General features: G+C 40.8%; 1 protein-coding gene across 1 annotated transcript; it reads right to left on the bottom strand.

Moving 5' to 3' along the window:
• Positions 1–5888: 5888 nt before the first annotated feature.
• Rab32 (RAB32, member RAS oncogene family) lies at positions 5889–20430 on the bottom strand. Its single transcript, XM_042670547.1, has 3 exons — positions 20105–20430; positions 7739–8016; positions 5889–6361 (listed from the first exon to the last, which is right to left on the bottom strand). The coding sequence occupies exons 1-3, from the start codon at positions 20346–20348 to the stop codon at positions 6212–6214; spliced, it is 672 nt and encodes a 223-aa protein (XP_042526481.1). The 5' UTR covers positions 20349–20430; the 3' UTR covers positions 5889–6211.
• Between the last annotated feature and the right edge of the window lie 951 nt (positions 20431–21381).

Genomic DNA, 21381 nt, shown 5'->3' with positions numbered 1-21381 from the left:
GCAAGTTCATCATTAACTTTTGAAAAGGACAAAAAGGCTTAAAAATGAACTTACAAATATGTCATTTAGTAAAGGTTAAAAGACAGAGTCTTTCATTACATGCAGTTCCCAAAATATCACCACTGGAAGTACCACCAAATGGAAGTTTGAAAGCTGTAACTTCTCTTTTTCATCTGTTAATTTAATACGTCACATGGGTAATTACAAGGGAAAAATAAAACTCGCAGTTGGCACCTTTGAAATAAAAATACAGGATTCTGGTGCTAATATTTCAATGGTAGTTCATCCCTAAGTATTGCCACTACTTAAAGTAAAAGTGAGTTCTGGGACCAAAGTCTTTCTGGCATGCACAAATCAGGACAATCATAAATAATGATTGAAGGGACTAGAATAAGAGTAGATTTCCTGAACTATGTATGGATTCTACGATGGATTTCAGGGCCTTGCTTACACTAGGTAAATATTCTACCATTAAACTACATCCTTAGCCCCTTGAGCTGTGTTTTCAGCTGTTCATCTTTCAAATAGAATTTTGTATAAAAGATGTACACTTCACATTATTTTACATACTTAGAAAACCATTCTTCAAGTTGTACTATTGTTTGTTCTGGAACTCTGGCTAGAATAAGCAAGAGCAAAACTCACTGATACCAATGTAGATGTGCACTGGTACTCCGAGTTGGATATTGCAGCAATTAATCGCTGGGAAGTTATTTGAGTGTTTAAAAAATAAACTGACATATGTAAGATCTGAAAGGGGCAAAATCATTGAGGATGTAATTAATGTAGGAAATAAGATAATTCAAATTGGTTTTTATTCATGTTACAAATGGGAATGCTTTACATTCCAATGAGTGTAGGAAACAGAGTGACCAATGTAAAACACCACCTGTAACTCACTGCCCAGGAAAGCATAAATATCATCTCAGAAGCTAAAATCAGCCTCATGTAACATCACCAATTCCAGCTTTTCTCTGAGCCAGCTGCAGTAAGGAATTTGGCATTTACCTTTCCAGAGGCTCACAAAGCCTTTAATCCTTTCTTTATGTAACTATTACCATACTACTACACCATATTCTTTAATGTGCTCATTTTTGCCCTGTAGAGGAGCACTTAATTTTTTTGTGCAGAATAGATAGATAGATACATATAATGTAAGCATTATGTATATAATATATGCATTATATATAATGTAATGCAGCAATGAGGAGACAAAGAGACTTCTCTAACTTTTCCTGTAGATGTAAGCAAATGTTTATTCAGAGTTGACTGTAAGGGCAAATACATATAAAAAAATTGCAATTTCCCCCATCAAAAATAAGGGAAGATACACTCTCCATTCAATTGTCTGAGAATAAATTTGTGCAAAACTTTTCTTGGAGTTATATGAGCTTTGTATGCACCTTTGATTGGACCTGGGAGCCATCTTTCAGAAATGTAATCATCAGAGTAACAACACCTATACCTCAGTTCCTCTAACTTTGATGAGCATCTTTTCCTCAACTTCTTGTCACCTGTCATAAAGAATCAAGAAGGTGATTTTTACTTTAGCTAACACAGAGATGCTCATCCTCATTACCAATTGGATTTGGGATCAACTGTGGGTGACAAAAGATGTCCAAATCCCCCCTCCTCCCTCCCCCCCATTGGAAGATTAGCTATTGTTCATCTTTTGAGAATTTGTGTTAAACCTGCGTAGTTATGTGAACAAGTAAGATATTTTCCCTTACTGTATTTCCTATAAGCATCCCATTTGGTTTAATATTTATTCAAGAACAGAGCAGTTTTCATTATCTTCTACCTTTACAGAGGAGTTTTTCTGGGTTGGGAAGGGATTTTGTTTTCAATTATACTTCTCCAACAATAGCAATTTCACTTCTTGGCAAGACAGCTACAGAAATGTAAACTAAATGGCACTTTTAGAAGAAAACTTGGTAGTAATTATTGAGATATATTTAGTCTAGTGAAAGCTTATGTAAACCTATTTTCCTGTCTGATCAGCCGTATCAAGGCTACAGACAAACTTACATATTTCTTATTAATTTGAAAATATATTTTTCTGTTTCCTGCTTACTAATATTTAGCACCCAAACTACCTCTTCTGTAAAAATTCTGATCTTAGATATTTTGCTCATTTTATTTATTGTCTTAGAGTTTTTGATTCTGCTTATAAAACCTCACCTAATCTCTTAAGTAATCTTTTAAGTTTGATTCTTATAATAATGTTGCCTGTGTAGCTTTCTTACATGAATTACTTGGTGTAATTAAATGTAGCTGTCTCTTTTTTTGGTTTTCAACACTTGAGAATGTAAAAGGATTTTTCTTAACATCAAAATCTTTCCATCTGCGCTAACGCTTTTGTAGGTTTTCTTATTTTTACATTTACAAAGTGGGACAAAAATATGACAAACATTGTTTGAAATGTGAACTAGTGGTAGCAGTGTATTTGTGCCCAGCCTGTCAAAACCTCAAGTCATTCTTTCGGTGGATGAAAACAAATTTATACTGCTTGTACACTGTGTAAATTAGACTTTTTTTCTCAAAGGAAGTTTGAAATCGTTTATTGTGAGTCAATTATGGAATGGCTATGGCCCTGTCACTTTTTCTAACAAGAGTTTACAATGAAAGTGAAAAATGCTAGATTTTAATCATGTTCATGTGTTAAGGAATACCACAACTTTTAAACTGAATAGAATTTTGCTATTGCTATCTCATAGTGGAGGTCTCCATAACAAATATCAGATTTTTGTAAAAGCATATTTAGAAGCCCAGCTCAGCAAACCTGAAGTAAATCTGAAGCTCAGGAATTTCACCACGCCACTCAAGGGTGACCTGTACATATCCCAGAAAAATCAAATCATACCTTGAAAAGTCACCGCTTTTGGTCTCATTTCCTTTCAGAAATATCACAGGGTTCCTGAACTACCTACTGCAGATTAGAAAACCATCTGAGATTCATGGGAAAAGGAAATACATTTCCAATTAAAACCACTTAGTTGATGCTCTTACTTTTTAACTACATGAACAACCACGTGTTAAAATTTTAAAAATATACAATTACATTTTTAAATGAATGAGACAACCCTGTCTTTTTCCCCTTTGGCCTTTTACGTACCTTAACCTGAGTTCAAATTTTAAACTAAAGTATCAACAAAATTGTTGCAGGAATTTAGGACTAATGCAAAATAGGTACCAAGGTCTCTTCTGAAATTGTAGGGAAGAACTATAAGGAACTCTTACATACTCACCTAAGCATACTGGGCATTCACAGAAAATCTGTTTTGTAAGGTACTGTCCATCCTTAAGTTTTCCTAAGTTAACTAGTGTGCTAAGCATCAGCAAAGAAATTAAAAATACTTCTCATTTTGAAGGAACTGTTAAATGAATTTAAACATCAGAGATTTCTTCCCAAAATTAAAACCAACATATGAAAAAAATTCCACCTACCCTTCAGTTTTTTTCCAATAGTAACATGGGATAAGCTTAGAATTTCTACTGTTGGACTATGAGAGCAATATTTCAGACATTCTATTACAATATGAGATAGGTTATAAAGTTGTACTTTGTATGCACAGGAAAACATTTTAGAGAATGACCTATATTTCTTTTTTTTATTATTTTTTAAATTTTATCATTTATTTATTTATTTTTGGGTCCAGTCGTGGGGCCTGAACTCTGGGCCTGGACGCTGTCCCTCAGCTCTTCAGCTCAAGGCTAGCACTCTACCACTTGAGCCACAGCGCCACTTCCAGTTTTTTTCTTTTTTGCTTATGTGGTGCTGAGGAATCGAACCCACAGCCTCATGCATGCAAGGCAAGCGTTCTATCACTGAGCCACCTTCCCAGCCCCAGAATGACCTATATTTCTTAGCAAGATTTAATTCCATATTATAAAATGATGAAAGGGATTATATTAATTAAGTTGGCAAATTAATCAGAACCAAGTCTTCAACCAGCACCAGTAGCTCACACCTATAATCTTAGCTACTCAGGAGGCTGAGATCTGAGGATCACAGTTCAAAGCCAGCCTAGGTAGGACAGTCTATGACACTCTTATCTCCAATTAACCAGAAAAAAAAAAGCCAAAAGTAGAGCTGTGGCTCAAGTGGTGGAATGTTACCTAGAGCAAAAATGCTCAGGGATAGTAGTACCCAGACTCTGAGTTCAAACGCCAGGATTGGCAAAAAGCAAAAACAAAAATGAAATGAAACAAAACTCAAATCTTCTCTCAACTCAGGAAATCTAATTCTGTGTATAATAGATGGCTACAGAGATCAAAAGGTATTTTTACTTCCATATAGCTAGCTTATAAACATACTTGTGATTTCTAAACAATACTTCCATTTTAAGATTGTGACAATTTGTAGTTCCTCCCAGAACACATCTGTGAGAAAAACATGCAGTTCTTTGTTAGTTTCTCTCCTGTTCTTAATAAATGCATGTGTCAGGCAGGGAAGGTGGCTCAGTGGTAGAGCGCTTGCCTTGCATGCCTGAGGCCCTGGGTTCGATTCCTTAGCACCACATATGCAAAAAGAAAAAAGCTGGAAGTGGTGCTGTGGCTCAAGTGGTAGAGCGCTAGCCTTGAGCTGAAGAGCTGAGGGACAGCGCCCAGGCCCAGAGTTCAGGCCCCACAACTGGACCCCCCCCCTCCAAAAAAAATGCATGTGTCTTTCTCACCAAAATCACATACTATATGAATCAAGGTTGTTCAACATCTCATTGTATATTAGGTTCAGACTACGACACAAAAGCCCTTAGAATTTCTTTGCAAGAATGAAGTTGTAACTTTCATGAGATATGACTAAGTCTCTTAAAAATAAAAAGCAAAAGTGAACAGACACAAACTTTTCTATGTCAGCAAAGTATGTTTCTAGAAATACATTAATTCAAAACACAGGGTTCAGTTAAAAATAATTGTTCTTGGCTTATGCCTGCAATCTTAGTTACACAGGAGCCTGAGATCTGTGGATTACAGTTCGAAGCCAGCTTGGGCAGAAAAGGCCAAAAGACTTTTATCTCCAATTACCCACCTAAGAGCCAGAAGTGGAAATATGACTCAAGTGGTAGGTTTTAGCAGAAAAAGCTCAAGGTCAGCATCAAAGGCTTTTAGTTCAAGCTCCAGTACTAGTGCATGTGCACACACACACACACACACACACACACACACACACACACACACACACATATGCACGCACGTGTATGCACACACACATACACACACACTGTAGAATAAACAAACAAAATTTTATTCTTTTCCCTCATGGGATTAAATGATAATACAAATATTGTGAATCTGCCTTAAATGTTTCTGGCATTATACTATTAAAGTACAAAACCTTATACAAAGCTATACATGACCTATTTTCTTTCACAATTAATACTAAAAAAGATCAGATATATTCGTATATGCTTTGAAAGGAAAATTCTCATCTTGACTATTACCACTATGGATTTGGAAAGAATGGATTCAATTAGAGAGAACTGTAATGATAATTTCAGTAAGAATCTCTCTCAGAAATACACACACACACACACACACACACACACACACACAAGAGAGAAGAAAGAAAAAGAGAAGAAATACTCTTTAACACCTTTTGTTACACAATAGCAACCAGAACTAATGCAGGGTGGTGTGAGTACTTTCTGTGCACACAGGAAAACCATCTTTCTGTGTTTTAGAGGTGTAGCCATGCACCAGCAAGTAATGACTATAATGTCTGATGAAATCAATACATTTAGAGATGACAATTCTACATGCACTACCAAAGTTCTGAATGGAAAATGGAGCTGTTAAACAAGGACTTCAATCTTGGTGGCTAATAGAATTTCAAAACCTTGTTGGCAAGAGGAGATGGCATATGGAGAGAAAAGCAGAGACTCAACATGTCAGGGAAACACCACAGGGAAGTTTTATTACCACCCCAGGGTTTACACGAAAAGCTACAACTTGAAAGTCATTTACAGACATGCTTAAAAGGATGTAAACATTAGGCTTCATATAACAGTACCAAAAATGCCTGGGGTTTATCTGTAAATCGCAGAGCCTCTAGCAGAGAGACTCCTCCCCTTGTTTTATCAGAGACGTCTGAGAACACTGAGAGATGAGCTGCAATGAGATGAGATGAGCTTGTGGGAGATCCGCCATGCTCAGCATCACCTCGCAGCCAAGCCCTCTGCACCGAGGCAGGCATGAGAGAGGCAGAGCCCCACTAGCAGCACTGGGATCTGTGCTCTGCTACCAAGGTCTCCTGATCCAGTTTAATCTTGTCCAAATCATTTTCTTCGCTAGGAAAGTTTTGGTTGTTCACAAGGATGTTTTCCACTAGGAACCGGGTGGCTTCATCTATGTTTATGTTATCCTACAAAGCAGAAGCCAAGAATACATTAGACAGGGACCTGTTTTCAAATGAAAGCATTAAAGGAAGCTTCGTCAGAGAAGATGTAAGCTGTAACTCCACCTCTGGCTTTTTGCTGGCTAACTGGAGAGAAGAGGTTCACAGATTTGTCTGCCCAGGCTGGATGCAAACTGTGAGCCTGAGGGCTGGGAAGGTGGCTCCGTGGTAGAGTACTTGCCTTGCATGCATGAGCCCCTGGATTCCTCAGCACTACATAAGCAGAAAAAGCCAGAAGTGGCACTGTGGCTCAAGTGGTAGCCTTGAGCTTACAAGCTAAGGGACAGTGCCCAGGCCCACAACCAACAAAAAAACAAAACAAAACAAACAAAAAAACCCCACCAAAAACCAAAACTGTGAGTCTGAGCTCTCAGCCTCCTGAGTAGCTAGGATTATAGGAGTGAACTATTGATGCTCAAGGAAACTTTTAGCCAATTTTCCCTTCTCACGTCTGCACACACACACACACACATACACACACACACACACACACACACACACACACACACACACACACAGAGAAATCTATACAACATATACTCTTAGCTTGAACTTGTTAAGAATATATGAATTCATGAGTGGGTATTTGTCATTATTTCTTAAACACACTATCACTTTTATGTCTAATCATTATTGAGCTCTCCTCTGGGAAACCTTCCGTGCATATAACCCTCCAAATAGGATGTTCCCTTTTACTTTCTAATGTTCCCTTTTACATGCTCCCTTTTACTTTCTAATATTGCTGGATTGTTAAGCCTTGTAAAAATCCATGTTAGCATTCTTTCTTAACTAAAAAAAAATCCAGTCCCCAATAATAGAAAACAAAAAACCAAAACATTTCATCCAACTCATGGAAGGAAGCACATCACAAATGATGACATTTCATTTCTCTTTTTCAAATCTTTCACATAGTTAACTATAGTTTTCCCGGCCTTCCTGCATAGGACATCCATCTTCCCCAAGGATACTTCTCCATAGTTCTTGTAATTGTCTTGTAAAAGTCAAAAACGCCTGTTCTCAACGGTACACCTTATTTCTCGTTTTCTCCAGTAGCGTGAGAAGTATCTCAGTGAAAACTCAAACACAGGAAATGTTATTTGACTCTTGTTTTATATAACACTAACCATTAATTTTAATGCAAAACTTGCTCTTTGAATCACTACCCAATAGCTAATTTTAAAAGAGCTCCTGCGCTGAGGTGAGGGAATCTATCCCATATCCATGCTATAATATTTTTTTTTCTGGGCTTAAAAAGAAAACCAACCTCTCTGCAATCCATCTGCATGCTTCACATCACTTCTCGTACTGACAAGGGAAACACATTCAAGCGTAAGGAGAGCATACCTTGGCAGAGGTTTCAAACCACCCAGTGAAGCCATGGTCTTTGCAGAACTGTTCCATCTGAGGCAGACTTGGTGCACCCTCCCTTTTCTGGTCACATTTATTAGCCAGGAGGACAGCAGGAATAGGGCTGCCATTGGGAAGATGAACTTTACTATCCAGGTCGCTTTTCCATTTTAAGACTGCCTCAAAAGTCGAACTTCTCGATATATCAAACACAACAAAAGCACCAACAGCTTCTTTATAGTATACTCGGGTCATATTGCCGAATCGCTCTTGCCCTGGAGACAAATACAAAGACATTAAACACTTGTAATTCTGAGAGTCTTCTTTAGATGACTCCAGTGATCTTAAAAATTATACTGCAAACAAACATCTCCCATTAATGGTAACACGCATTAGTAGCCTTGAAAAATATCCATACAGAACCATGACGGATGAAGTGAAAAAGGCTGATAATATGCTGGACTGCGCAACTGATAATATACTGGACTGCTCAATTGACTACTCAATTGTCATGTGCATGTATAAAGTGTTCACCAGAAACTTCAATCTGACAGCCCTGAAGTTGGTCTTTTCTTTGTCCTCTCTCCTTAGTCTAAGAGAAAAGAATCAGGTACTGGAAGGGGAAAAAAGGAGCTAGAAGAGGAAGAGACAAGAATAGAAGAAAAGGAAGCTCATAGGAAGAAGATAATGGCAGTGGTAAAAAGCCTTGCGGGAAGATTAAGACGACTAGAGATAAAAGCACCTCCTGTTCTCAGTTCATCTTTCCTTCACATCTCATCTCTACCAGCCACTGACTCAATATGTAGAACTGCTCCCTCTTAAGCAGCAGACACATGAAAAGCTACAGTTTCTGAACAAGAAGCAGTAGAGCTAGTTTTGTATGACTGTAACAAAGATCAACTGCAGAGTACTTCAAACATCACTGTCCTTTGGAAATAATTCAAACACTGTTAAACACTTTGGTAAATTCCGCTACTTCTGACAGTTTTGCCTTGACATCTAGGCAGGATTACCCTCTTTAACCATACTTATCTTTCACAGAGGAAGGACACTTATCTTCATCTGACAAATGAGAAGACACATGAAAAGATGCTGACCAAAAGACAACCAGAAGCCAGGCCTTCAGACTCCATCAAGTCAAGGAGATGAAGATTCTAAACTATCCTGCAGTTGCTATGACGTCTGCATGTTAACTGACTTGCTGGCTATCTTGAGAGGAAAACATGAGTGACAATGAGCGTCTAAGGTGTATCACTTGGATCTGTGGTGAAGGCACTCCGGTAGGTCACTTCCTGTTAAAGCACATGATGAGAAGCAAGCTTTATCTGTGCTTTAGTGTCATGTGTTTATCTTCTTTTGACTTTCACATGTGAAAAGCACCTCAAATTGCAAAATTCGTCTCCAAATTTTAGAACAGCATCATACCATTTTATATATTGCTTTGGCTTTGTTTTTTTTTTTTTTTTTTTGGGTCCGGTCGGAGCCTGAACTCTGGGCCTTGGCGCTGTCCCTCAGCTCTTCAGCTCAAGGCTAGCGCTCTACCACTTGAGCCACAGCGCCACTTCCGGCTTTTTTTCATTTTGCTTATGTGGTGCTGAGGAATCGAACCCAGGGCCTCTGGCATGCAAGGCAAGCGCTCTACCACTGAGCCACCTTCCCAGCCCCTGCTTTGGCTTTGTTGACTGCTCCGTGTATGTGTGTGTGTGTGTGTGTGTGTGTGTATGTGTGTGTGTGTGTGTGTGTGTGTGTGTAAGCTGCACTACCATAGTCCAAAAGTTTAAATTTCATTATAACAAATGGCCTCATACTGTGAACTGTGTCCTGCTCATATCTTTTTGGTTCTGTCAAGCTAACCAGTAAACTGTATAGTTTATTTGGCCATCATGGTGACACTTACAAAAAGTCAGCATTGTACTGCTTTTTATAAACTTGTATTTAACAATGATATAGACATTAGCATTCAGGATATTCCAACAGTTCAATGGAAAGGCCATTATTCTTCAGAAAGGCCTACATAAATGCATTAATGTTGTTCAGACTTAAAGTTCCACTAACTGCTAACTACTTCCATTGTTATGAATTTTAATTAAGTATGCAAGGAGCACAGCTACGGAAGTAATTAGCCTCATTAAGGGAGTCTTAGGTCAAAATAGAAGGATGAACAAAAGGTAATTAGAAAGTAATAAGAAAATACTCATTTGGATCATCCTTTGAATTGAGAAAAGACAATAGGGTGCCAAACTAGTAAAATGAAAGTATGGATATCCATATGTTACAATAAACTAGCAGGTGTGGGGCTGGGAAGGTAGCTCAGTGGTAGAGCGCTTGCCTTGCATGCATGAGGCCCTGGGTTCGATTCCTCAGCACCACATAAGCAAAAAGAAAAAAGCCAGAAGTGGTGCTGTGGCTCAAGTGGTAGAGTGCTAGCCTTGAGCTGAAGAGCTGAGGGACAGCGCCCAGGCCCAGAGTTCTGGCCCCACGACTGGACCGAAAAAAAAAAAACAAAAAACTAGCAGGTGTGATTGTTGCTTTTCTTTCTTTCTTTCTTTTTTTTTAGTGAATCATATGAAAATCTCTAATTCTTTTTGTTAATCGTATGAAGTGATATTAAAAAGATTTACTGGTATATGCTTTTCATAAAGCATAGGAAAATCAGAAATATCTATGAAAAATGTCTGTGAAAAGAACTTTAGAGGACACTGTGCTCTAAGAAATGTCAACCGATTCTCCTCAGAGGTAAAGGCCAGGATTAGAAACTCCCTGGTGGCCCTCACAGCCGAAACTATGTATAAAAAACCACATTATATGTAGAATAAAAAAACCAATTGTATAATTAAGCAGATGAGAATAAAAGGGACTGACAGGAAGGCAAAATGTGAATCACCTATTTGGTAAAAGATTTGTACCAGAGAAAGTACCAAAAGACTCCTCAAGAAGAAGACAAAAATCCAATTAATAAAGTAACCAAAAGATCATAAAAGATACTTTTACCAAAACTTAGGTAATCCCTGTCATGTCATGGTGAGTGCCTAGGCTGGGTGTGGTGGAATCTGACAGGAGAGAGCTGGGTAGTAAAAGACTCTGTGTGTGTGTGTGTGTGTGTGTGTGTGTGTGTGTGTGTGTGTGTGTGTGTGTGTGTGTGTGTGTGTGTACTGTAGTAGCAATGGAAATGGAGATTGATTTGGAACCTGAGAGACTTCCTCTTTGAACAGGTTTATTGAACAAGTTCAGCTTCACCCAGGGAGAATTCTAGGCAGCATCACTTTCTCTGAGAAGAGCTGGCAGTTCCTGCTGACTGGGACTTACTAGGATGAGGTGCTGAATCATCTTGCCTCTCTTCCTTTATAGATGAGAGAATAGAGTTCCAGGGAGATGAAATGACTCTAATTTCTGGGTTGATTGTTCCACTGTGCTGTATAATCTGTTAGCCAGATACTTGCTAGAGTAGACATTTTTTGCATTCATCCTGTATTTCCAAAGAGATCCTGGAAGTATTAGTAGCTGAGTGTATGTAAGGACAGTGTATGACTGCTACAAAAGCATACCCCTCCTCTATCTCTCCCAGAATAAGTACAGAAAGAAGACTCCTGGGCTACCAGGCTCTCCTACACCAGCTAAGGGAAGGTCCTCTTTTGTCCAGTGCATTAATCACCCTAATACTAGGTACAGCTTTTGTATCCCCGCTCACACCATGTCTTTGTCTTCATCAATATGCTTTTTCCTTCTCTAGAGGAAGGTATCTTAATTATTACTTGACATTTGGGCACTCAGAACCAAGAAAAAGAACACCCCAACACGCAACCCAAAAGAGAATTAAATATTCACACAACCTCATACCTATGCTAATGGATTAACCAAAAGGTACCTGTGTTGGAAAAGGATTCAAAGGTTTATGTAAATAGTTGGAGGTTTTCAACATTAATGACACTGAGCAGAACTGCAAAGGACAAAATAAGTATGTTTCTGGAATTTGTTTTCCAACTAAGTTAAAGAAAGCATATATGATCACTTGCCTTACCTCATTAAAGCTGAAGAAAACCTTAAAAATTAAAGTGTTTCCTTGGGCTGGAAGTGTGGCTCAATGGTAGAGCACCTGCCTAGCAGGCGTAAGGCCCTAGATTCAAACCCCAATAAAAAGAAAGAAATTACTGAGTTCTGCTGTTGTCAGAAGGGCAAGTTGAATATGCTTTTTCTTGGGATTTTCACCACTGTTTCTGTTTAGCTTTTCATTATTTTTCTAAATCTTATATTCATGCCTCCTACCTAATAGGTGATCTATGAGTCTCTTTTAATGTTAGTTGAGCAGCTCAAACCAAATTAGAGTGTTATGATGAAACATATTAAATTTTCTATTTATAAATACTTATCTTCATCCACTGAAAGCTGCCACACTACACATTAGTACTCAAGGTTGGCGGAAATATATACTTTCTAAGCAGTAAGTGAAAAGTTTTTTAAAAAAAATTCCTTAAATTTTATTATGTATTTCAGAGAGGAAAGAGGCTTCAAACAAGCAATGTCTAGTCACACATTATAAGAGGTTATTACGTAAATCAAAATAGTTGGCCAATTTGTGGTCACATTCATAACCATTTTAAGGGTCCTTTAGAGATAACCATGTTCAATAGGAGTAAAATGTATCCCCTTTCTGTCCTGTACATGACTTTTACAACCCCAAATTAGCCTCATGGAGAGGATTCAGGGTGACACTTCTCAGAATTGCTATGACTCTAGCAAAGGACGGCAGGGATGGGGAGTGTGAGAAGATGCCAGAAGATGCCAACAGCAGGCAGGTTGTCTGATCAAGTGATAAACTCGTAGAGCACAGTGAGAAGATAAGCATGTTGCCAAGTATTGAGCTAACACAGAACCATTTTTCCAATGTTAGAGTGAATCAGAACCGTCCATGGCGCTTCACAGATGGCAACTTTCCAGGCTCTAGGAAGTCTAACGTGGTTGGTTTGAAGGTTCCTAATTGCTGGCCCAAATTTCCTTCCTTGGATTTTATTTGGGGTGACAGCAGATAGGCCTTAACTTCAAGAAGCAATCAAAACTACTGCAGAAGATGCTTAAGGAAAAGGTGTAAACAGAATTGAGTGAACACAATAAAGACAAGAACACAGATCATCTATCCGTGAGAAAGACCGGCAGAAATCCTTCAGTGAAACCTGGGCTATCCATTTGCTTTTCTGTGATTCTGTCTCTGTCTCAAAAGAGTGAAGAAGCTATCTGTGCCTGCTTCTACATCCTAAAGCGCTAAAAGCTTTTGTGCAAATACAACTAAATAGAACTCAAAACACTTTTCCTTGTCTTTTGTCTAGGGCTCCAGAAGTATCTCAGGTTTATATGAATGCACTCCACCATAAAGAGAAGACTTCTAGGGGCTGGGAAGGTGGCTCAGTGGTAGAGTGCTTGCCTCACATGAATGAGGCCCTCGGTTCAATTCCTCAGCACCACATAAGCAGAAATACCGGAAGTGGCACTGTGGCTCAAATGGTAGAACGCTAGCCTTGAGCTTACAAGCTGAGGGACAGTGCCTGGGCCCAGAGTTCAGGCCCCATGACTAACAAAAGGAGAGAGATAGAGACAGAGACAGAGACAGAGACACAGAGAGAAGACATCTAGACCTCTAGTAGAAACTTGTTGACTCAGCCTTCTCTCCATAACTTAAGTGTTGTGATGAAGTATGAAGTCTTCCCTATTTGAAGATCATGTGACTCCCATGCTACAAACCCTGAGGTCTTCAAATTTTTCTTCTTTGAAGGGACATTTTATCTCATCTCTCAATTTCAGTATGTATTAAGGATTGCGTATTAAACATGCTTATTTTTATTTTTTTAAATAAGAAAGAGGATTCACTTTTTAGTGTTAATTCTTTAAAAAATTAAGTTTTTTGCATCTTTAGTCATACGAAGAGGTTTCAATTCAACATGTCAGTTTGAGTACAATGGATCTTGATAAATATCACCTGTTCCATTGTTCTCTCCCTCTCTTCCAACTCTATCTTGTAAATATTTTATGATGCTTTGACATCTTGGTAGATGGCAAATAACTTGAATCCAAACACACCTTTAATATGTGAATCCAATGCCCACATCAGTCTTCTCTCCTTTTGTTTTTGCTTTCTTGCAGGACTGGATTTGAACTCTGGGCCTCAAGCTTGCTAAGTAGGTGCTTTATCAACGTGAGCCATATCCTCAGTCCCTCCCTCCCTCTATAAATCTTTTTATTAAGCTTCTACAGACTAGGACACTATCTCCCTGGCCTAAATCATCCCAGGCCAGGGCCAGATATCAGACAAGGGGAGTATACCTCTGTGGTCTAGAAAACATGGAGATGGTCAAACTACCCAATCTCCAATTCACTCCATATGTAGACCCTTCCTTACCCATCCCCAAACTCAAACTCTATGATACAGGCTCTAGTTCAGGAATTTACATTGCTTCTTCTTTCTGCCTAACAGCTGTCCTTGACTCTTCTCCCTCTGGCCCTACAAGGCCTGGTGTGTCCCTCCTGTAGGTACAGAGTGAGTCTCTAACCATATTAGTGGCACCGAGCTCCTGATCTATGTCTCATCCTATCTAAATAAAAACAAAGTCCTGGGTACAGTTTGTTCTGTGTACTGGGAAGAGATTTTAATCAGGGTCTGGGTGCTTGTCCTTTAGCTCAAGGCTAGCATTCTACCACTGGAGCCACACCTCCATTTCTGGCTTTTTGTTGGTTAACTCAGAGATAAGAGTCTCTCAGATTTGTCTGCCTTGACTGGCTTTCAACCTCCATCCTCAAAATCTTACTCAGTTCCCTGCATAGCTAGGATTACGTGTTCGAGCCACCAGTTCCCAACTATGGGTACATTTTAAAGTAGAATAATAATCACAGAAACTTCCCTACAAAAAAAAGTGTATAAAAGATGGATTGTCAGGAAAATCTATATATGAGTGATACAATTTGTCCTAAAATATATTTGAAAATAATGTGTGCCTAAAATCCTATATGACTTACAGGTTTAAACAGAGAAGATTGACAGTAGTACAGGCAAACATCTACAATTATTGCCTGCCTTTTCCAAACTGTCTCTGCAACTATATGCCAAAAAAATAGCTTTGCTACATGCAGAGATATCCAAGTTTAGAAACAGTCTTTCAGAATAAATATAAAATGAAGGAGTTAAAAATCAAAACTCAAGCTGGGTGCCGGTGGCTCACACCTGTAATCCTAGGTACTCAGAAGGCTGAGATCTGAGGAAAGCAGTTCAAAGCCAGCTTGTGCAGAAAAGTCCCTGTGAGACTCCTATCTCCAATTAACCACTCAAAAACCCAAAGTGGAGCTGTGGCTCAACGTGGTAGAATGCTAGCCTTGGGCAAAAGAGCTCAGGGACAGTCCCCAGACCCTGAGTTCAAGCCCCATGACCAAAAGAAAAAAAAAGAAAGAAAAAGACAATCAAAACTCTATGTGGAAATTCTGACTTTATAAGTAAGAGAGATTTAACTGGAAAATTGACATCACAAACAGGACAAGATAGTGATCATTACAAGTTTAAAGCATGAATTACAAGCTCTAATTGAGTGTTAAAGCATTCAAAAAGGATTTATGCTACAATTTTGACATTAGTAAACCCCATACCCTATACTGCTAAAAGCTTATTGTTTTCCTATCCAAGAATCATGCAACTTTTGACACAGTGCCACTGATTACCTATGTTTTCTTGATCAAGTTAGTAAACCACTCTTACGTTTAGACTATGAGGAAGAGCCTTATATAAATCAATTCAAAAGGTGGACTGGTCAGGCAACTTGCTGAGAGTTAAGAAAGGTTTTAGAATTTCCTGTCAGTGTGCCACTTTCTATACTGCATTTTTTCAGCTTAATGGGGCAATTGAAGCAGCTAAGAATAGAAACATTAAAAAGTGACAAACCACAGGCACAGCACTATCCAGGGAGTTTCCGTGAACAGCAATACAAATATGCAGTTGTGCTAACCACTGCTTGTGTGGACAATTGTGAATGCACAACCTATGAACAGACTGGAGCACTCACAGTGTTTCAGAATTCAGCAACTGAGAAAGATGTCAAGATGTTAGGATGGCATTACTTGCAGTCGAGCACCTTGGAAAAGCCTGACTAAGACTACCATGGCAAGACCGAGTCACCTCACCTGAGTGGAACAGAGATTGGAAACAGCTTTTTCAATTAGTTTTAAACAATAGGCCACCAACAAGCCCTAGGAAACTTACTACTGGATTTATGTGACACTGAATAGATATAACTAAATAGACTTTATTTCTCAAAGCACCACTTCTTTATATGTAGAAGATAACTGAATATTCATAATCCCAGACTGTCCCTTGAAAGGTGATTAAAGCATTAAATGTAATATTCTAGGTTCTTTCTTTCTCATGAAGGGCTAACAGAGGGTTATGAAAGAAGACAGAGGTAGTTAAGTGTAATAATTGGCCAAGTATAAGATGGAACAAGGAAATAAAGAAGAGACTTCTATGCTAGGACAGAAACTGGAATGAGTTTAAATATATTTTATACAACTTAAAATATTTTGGTTTGGGGTAAAATATAACATGAACTTAAAAAGCAGATTAGTTCGTTTGTCCTCTGGCCTAAGAAATGTTGCAAATTACCTCAATCAATACATCAAGCCTAAAGCACAGAAGATATAATAGCCAAATTCATTCTAAGATTTAACTTCAACTATCCATTCAACCTGTCTAGAACATTTTAAAATCACTAATAAGCAAGACGCTCATGAATCCACATACTACTTTATGTTGCTAAGCATTAAAAAGTTCAGAGAAAATCTCATATTATATCTTAATTTAGTGTGTCTTTGTACAGCTGTATTCAAAATTTTAATGTAAAATTAAATATATTAATATATTTCCAGAATATACTGGAAATATATTAATACTGTTTTTGTTTGTTTTTTTCAGTCATGGAGCCTGAACTCTGCGCCTGGGCAGCTCTTCAGATCAAGACTAGTGCTTTACCACTTGAGCCACAGCACCACTTCCAGCTTTTTCTGCTTATGTGGTGCTGAGGAATCAGACCCAGGGCCTCATGCATGCAAAGTAAGCACTCTACCACTGAGCCACCTTCCCAGCCCATTTTTTTTTTTCTTTTTTAGTGCCTTGAGAAAAGATTCATTAGGGCTTGTAACCTGCAAGTTAATATGGTTCTTAATCCAAAGAGTTTAGCCAAAACTTCCTGGCTAAAAACGTTCAGCAATTCTTGCCATTTACATTTGCCACAGCTTTGTAGGTTAGATACTGTTGACATTATGTCTTTACTGCTTTGCTCATTTCATTAACAAAAAGGACATAGTAATAACACTGACCCCTAAGTTAGTCATATCAAGTGGCTTGCTCTACTTCCTGTTTTGCAATTAAGGAATTTTTCTACTTTTTGGAGAATTTACTATGATCCAATGTTGCTGCTGTTTAAGGCAAATATGTTTAGCCACAGGGGAAATTGCAGGAGTGGCCTTTGGTTGGCTTGTTTTCATTATATGACTCCTACTTAATTCAAATGGTATGAGTAAGGGAGGACTCATTAATGGCTCAACTATTCAAACCAAGCATAGTTAATGCTATAGGCTCCCATCTGTTATTTTTGTCTCTTTCTATCCTTATGTCAAAATCTGAATTAGAAGAAAGGCCTTCATAATTTCTAATTGCTTCATACATTTACTTTTGAATATGTACTTGCTGAATGGTACAAACATTTCTGTTAGGACAACAGTAGGTAAGCCAAGATCAGAAATATAAACTTCATATGTTTTTTTTTTTTCTCCCGTATGTGGAAGCTAGATCTAAAATATACTGGGACATAATAAATTATATAGGACTCTAGCCATTCATGCACAGCAAGACTAAAGCTGGATATTCTTAGGAAAGGAATACAAAGGCACAATACATAGGTGCATTTGGTCATATACAATAGTATTTATTGAAATAAACCTCAGGAAATGAAAATGAGGTTTTTTTTTTTTTTCCTTTGGTGCTGTTTTTGTTTTCTTTTCTTTTTGTCTTATTGGTTCACAGAAATGTAGTTACAAAGGTTAACAAATACAGCAGGGGTGCTCACTAGACACTATGTTGAAAATGAACTATACAACTTGTGGGGGTGGGGGATGGGAGGGGAAGACGGGATAGAGTGAGGGAAGAGGTGACACTGCCCCCAAAGAAATGTGCTCTACCTAACTTATCTAACTGAATATCACTTTTATAATAACAATATATATTTTAAGGCAACAGTAGCTAGTGATCAGAAATCCCTTTTGGAGATCTCATGACCATGCTTGCTTTCTTGTCAAAGCTCTTACAAGTAGGTGCCATTTTGGTAGGTGACCACTGTGATAAAGATGGAAGCAGTCTCCTTCCGGCCTAGACAAGTCTGCTCAAGAAGGGCAAAGCTAGGTGTCTGCCCAGGTGGTGCATACCTAGTACTCCAAAGGCTGAGACAGGAGGATTCCAAGTTTTAGGCCATCTTGGCTTATGAGATTCTGTCTCAAGGAATATAAAAAGAAGAATGAAAAGAGAGGAAGTGCCATCCAAGGGGAAAACTCCCTTTATTCTCCTGTTTCCTCGTCTTCAAATAGAAGCAATCTACCTTGAATTTTACAGCATGTTCACTATGAAAAATCTAGCTTTCAAAGTCATTTACCTGCTAGGACTCAATCAATACAGTACCTAAATATCAATTTACATAAAGAACAAGGCAAAGTCAGCTACCCTGTAGGCAGGGGTTTAAGATCATCTTTGTTGGGAAGCTCCATTGGATGGATGGTGACTGTCACATGGTAGGGTAACCTTTAGAACCAACCACTTGGATCAGATGCAGTAAAATGTTTACTAGTGCTCTGGGCAACAGCAGGAAGTATTTCAAAAGAAGCCTCCAGACTTAAAAGATGACTTTTCAAACGTACTTTTGGTTTGGGGTAACCAAGAAAAACTAAAAAAACAACGAGTTGAATCAAGGCTGATGACTTTTTCTCAGAGGGACTGATGTGTCTATTCATGCATTCTCTTATGGGAGCTGGGGAAATCTTCTCTTAAATAAATGAGAATAAAGTCTCAATTCTTCCCTACTTCCTTATCTGTATGATGAGAGGCTGTAAATGAAGAAAGAGCAGACTGGCTTCCCGGGGTGACCCTCCCTTACCCTTCACAGGATGTGTATCTGTAAAAAATAGGTGGTCTGATGTCATCAACCCCAAACATGCTCCTATTCAAGTGCTCCATGCGGATGGAGCTTTGGAACCCCAGGGATGTGAGAAAGGGGTAACTTAGGGAGATGTGAGCAACTCCATAATTAAACTTGCCTAAAGTTCACCTCCTTTCTGCACCAACACAGCCGGTGTGCATAAATAACAGTACGCAGGGGTGAGGGCACTTAGGCCCTCAGGGGAAAGGCAACCTGCCAGAGGAACCTCCAAAAGCCAGGCCCAGGGAAGCCATGGGGCATTGGTGGGATGGGAAGGAGGGAGTTATAGGGGTGGGAGTTAGTTTCCCTGGGGCACCAGGAACATAAAGTTTCCAAGAAACTTTCCCAGACCTTCCCCTGGCTGACCGGGCCTTCCCATAAAGAGCAGCAGTCGGAGGAGTGGAGTTTCCCTGGGAAAGGCTGGGCTCGGGTCCAAGCTTTTCTTCCCACACAGCTCCTACTCTTCCTGGTACATTCCAAACTCGTTACCACTCCAGAGTTACAACTTCTACAATACTCTCGGTGGCTTCCTCATCTAGAGGATCTCTGTCCTTGGCTGGAAAGAGAAAGAAAGCCCTCACCAAAGCCGGGCACAGATCAAGGCAGGCCTTGGAACAACGACAACAAAAGCAAGCGTCCCACAGGAAATCAGTATTTCGTTTGGGTCCCAGGCCTCCAACTGCAAGTGCGCTTTTGTAACGACCTGCAGCCAGCTCCCCTAGTTAGTTCCTGAGTCCCTTCACCCCGATTTCAACACCCCCCCCCCCCCAACTTCCAGTTCCTTCACCTCTCAAGAGTTAGAACTTCTGGAATAAGTCTCTCCAGCTTCCTGGCTCCTGTCAGCACAGAGGGAGATGGGGTTCAGCTTCTTTTACACCCGGGAAAGAGGGGGGCGGGGGGTCTTAGCAGGGGGCCCGTGCCTAGGCTCCCTCGCCCCCTTGCATCGCCCTGTCGCCGGTCTGTCCCCACCCGAGTCCCCTGGGAGGCGTCCACCGCATGTCCCCCCCTTTTCCCCACCCCACCGCAGTGTCACGGGTCCTGATTTCTTCTGGAAGCACCAAGCAGGGCGTTTAGGGGTGGGGTGGGGGAAGCGGGGAGCCGGGGAGCCGGGGAGCGGGGGTCGCGGGGGGGTCCCCGCGCTGGCGCTTACCCGCGATGTCCCACAGCTGTAACCGCACCAAGGTCCTGCTGTCCCAGTTGAGCACCTTGAGCGCGAAGTCCACGCCGATCGTGGCCCGGTAGTGCTGGGAGAAGAGCTGGTGGACGTAGCGCTTGATGATGCTGGTTTTGCCCACGCCGAGCTCTCCGATGACCAGCACCTTGAAGAGGTGCTCGCGGGTCTCCGGGGCCGCGCCGGAGGCCGCCCCGGGCTCCTCGGCTCCCCCGCCGGCCATGGGCGCTGGGTTCCCTCCGGTACGCACGCACCGGCCAGCGCGCGCGCGGGAGACGTCGCTGAGGCCGGCCGGTCCCGGTCCCGGGACGCGCTCGCGGGTCACAGGACCCGGAATGTGCGGGGGGGGGGGGGCGGGGGGCCGAGGGCGGACCGGGGGCGGGCCCGGGCGGCCTCCGCGGTCAGCCAACTTCCTCTCCCCCAGCTCTCCCCGCCCTCCGGGCCAGGGCCGCCCCCTGCTGGGCCCCCGGGGAGTCTCCCTGCGGGACCCTCGGAAGTCCCAGACCCCGGCGCAGAGCCGGGTCCTGGGGATAAATCCCTGGCCTCGGGAAGGCCGGACGGCCTGCAGCACCCCCCCCCCCCCCCACTGTCCCAAAGTGACAGTCACCCCCGGGGACGCGGAACTTCACCGAGGACCTAAGGCTGAGTCCTAGAGAAAGTCTGGTTTGGGTGTTTTCTTTCTTGGGGGGTGGCGGTGATGGGGATCCTTCAAGCTGCGTTCCCTTTCCTCTAGATCTTTGCCAGCTATCATTATCTCTTCTCTGTTTGATAGCAGGCTAGCCTAGCAGGTGTGAGCTGAAGGGCATTGCAGTTCCCTGGTTACTAACCAGGCGGGGTGTGCACTTTGCCTTCCTTATGTCTGCGGGCTCTGCCTGTGCCTTCTTTAGAAACACTCTCCCATTCAGTTCCTTCCTCTGCTTGCTCACTGGGTGGGGGTGGGAGGTGATTATTCTGCTTGCTGATGATTCCATTGTGTGCATGGATTTGGGGTTTATGGCTCACAAATATTTTCTACCGTTCTGTCAACTGTTTTTATTTCACTGTTGATGGATTCCTTTGCGGTTCCGAGGCCTTTTTGTTGATGAAATCCCATTGGTCTATTTTTCACTTGTGTTGGTTGAACTTTGGTGCTTTATCTGAAATACCATTACTAAAGCCCACGCGAAGATAGGGCCCACCAACCCCTCTGCTTGGGAGGTACCCAGCGGAAATAAAACCAGAACTGGCTAGGACATACCTGAACCCCAAGTTCATTA

This window comes from Dipodomys spectabilis, unplaced genomic scaffold (assembly GCF_019054845.1).
Source record: "Dipodomys spectabilis isolate Male_0828 unplaced genomic scaffold, ASM1905484v1 ptg000001l, whole genome shotgun sequence".
Classification (NCBI taxonomy): Eukaryota; Metazoa; Chordata; class Mammalia; order Rodentia; family Heteromyidae; genus Dipodomys; species Dipodomys spectabilis.
This window is presented reverse-complemented; position numbering and strand designations above follow the sequence as displayed.

What these genes read in the sequence shown, in the direction of transcription:
- Rab32 (XM_042670547.1), bottom strand. Translation starts at nt 20,348, where the DNA reads ATGGCCGGCGGGGGAGCCGAGGAGCCCGGGGCGGCCTCCGGCGCGGCC. An exon ending in ACAGCTGTGGGACATCGCGG is followed by an intron (nt 8,017 to 20,104) that starts GTAAGCGCCAGC and finishes ATTTGTCTCCAG; the next exon opens with GGCAAGAGCGATTCGGCAAT. An exon ending in GGTTTGAAACCTCTGCCAAG is followed by an intron (nt 6,362 to 7,738) that starts GTATGCTCTCCT and finishes TCTGCTTTGTAG; the next exon opens with GATAACATAAACATAGATGA.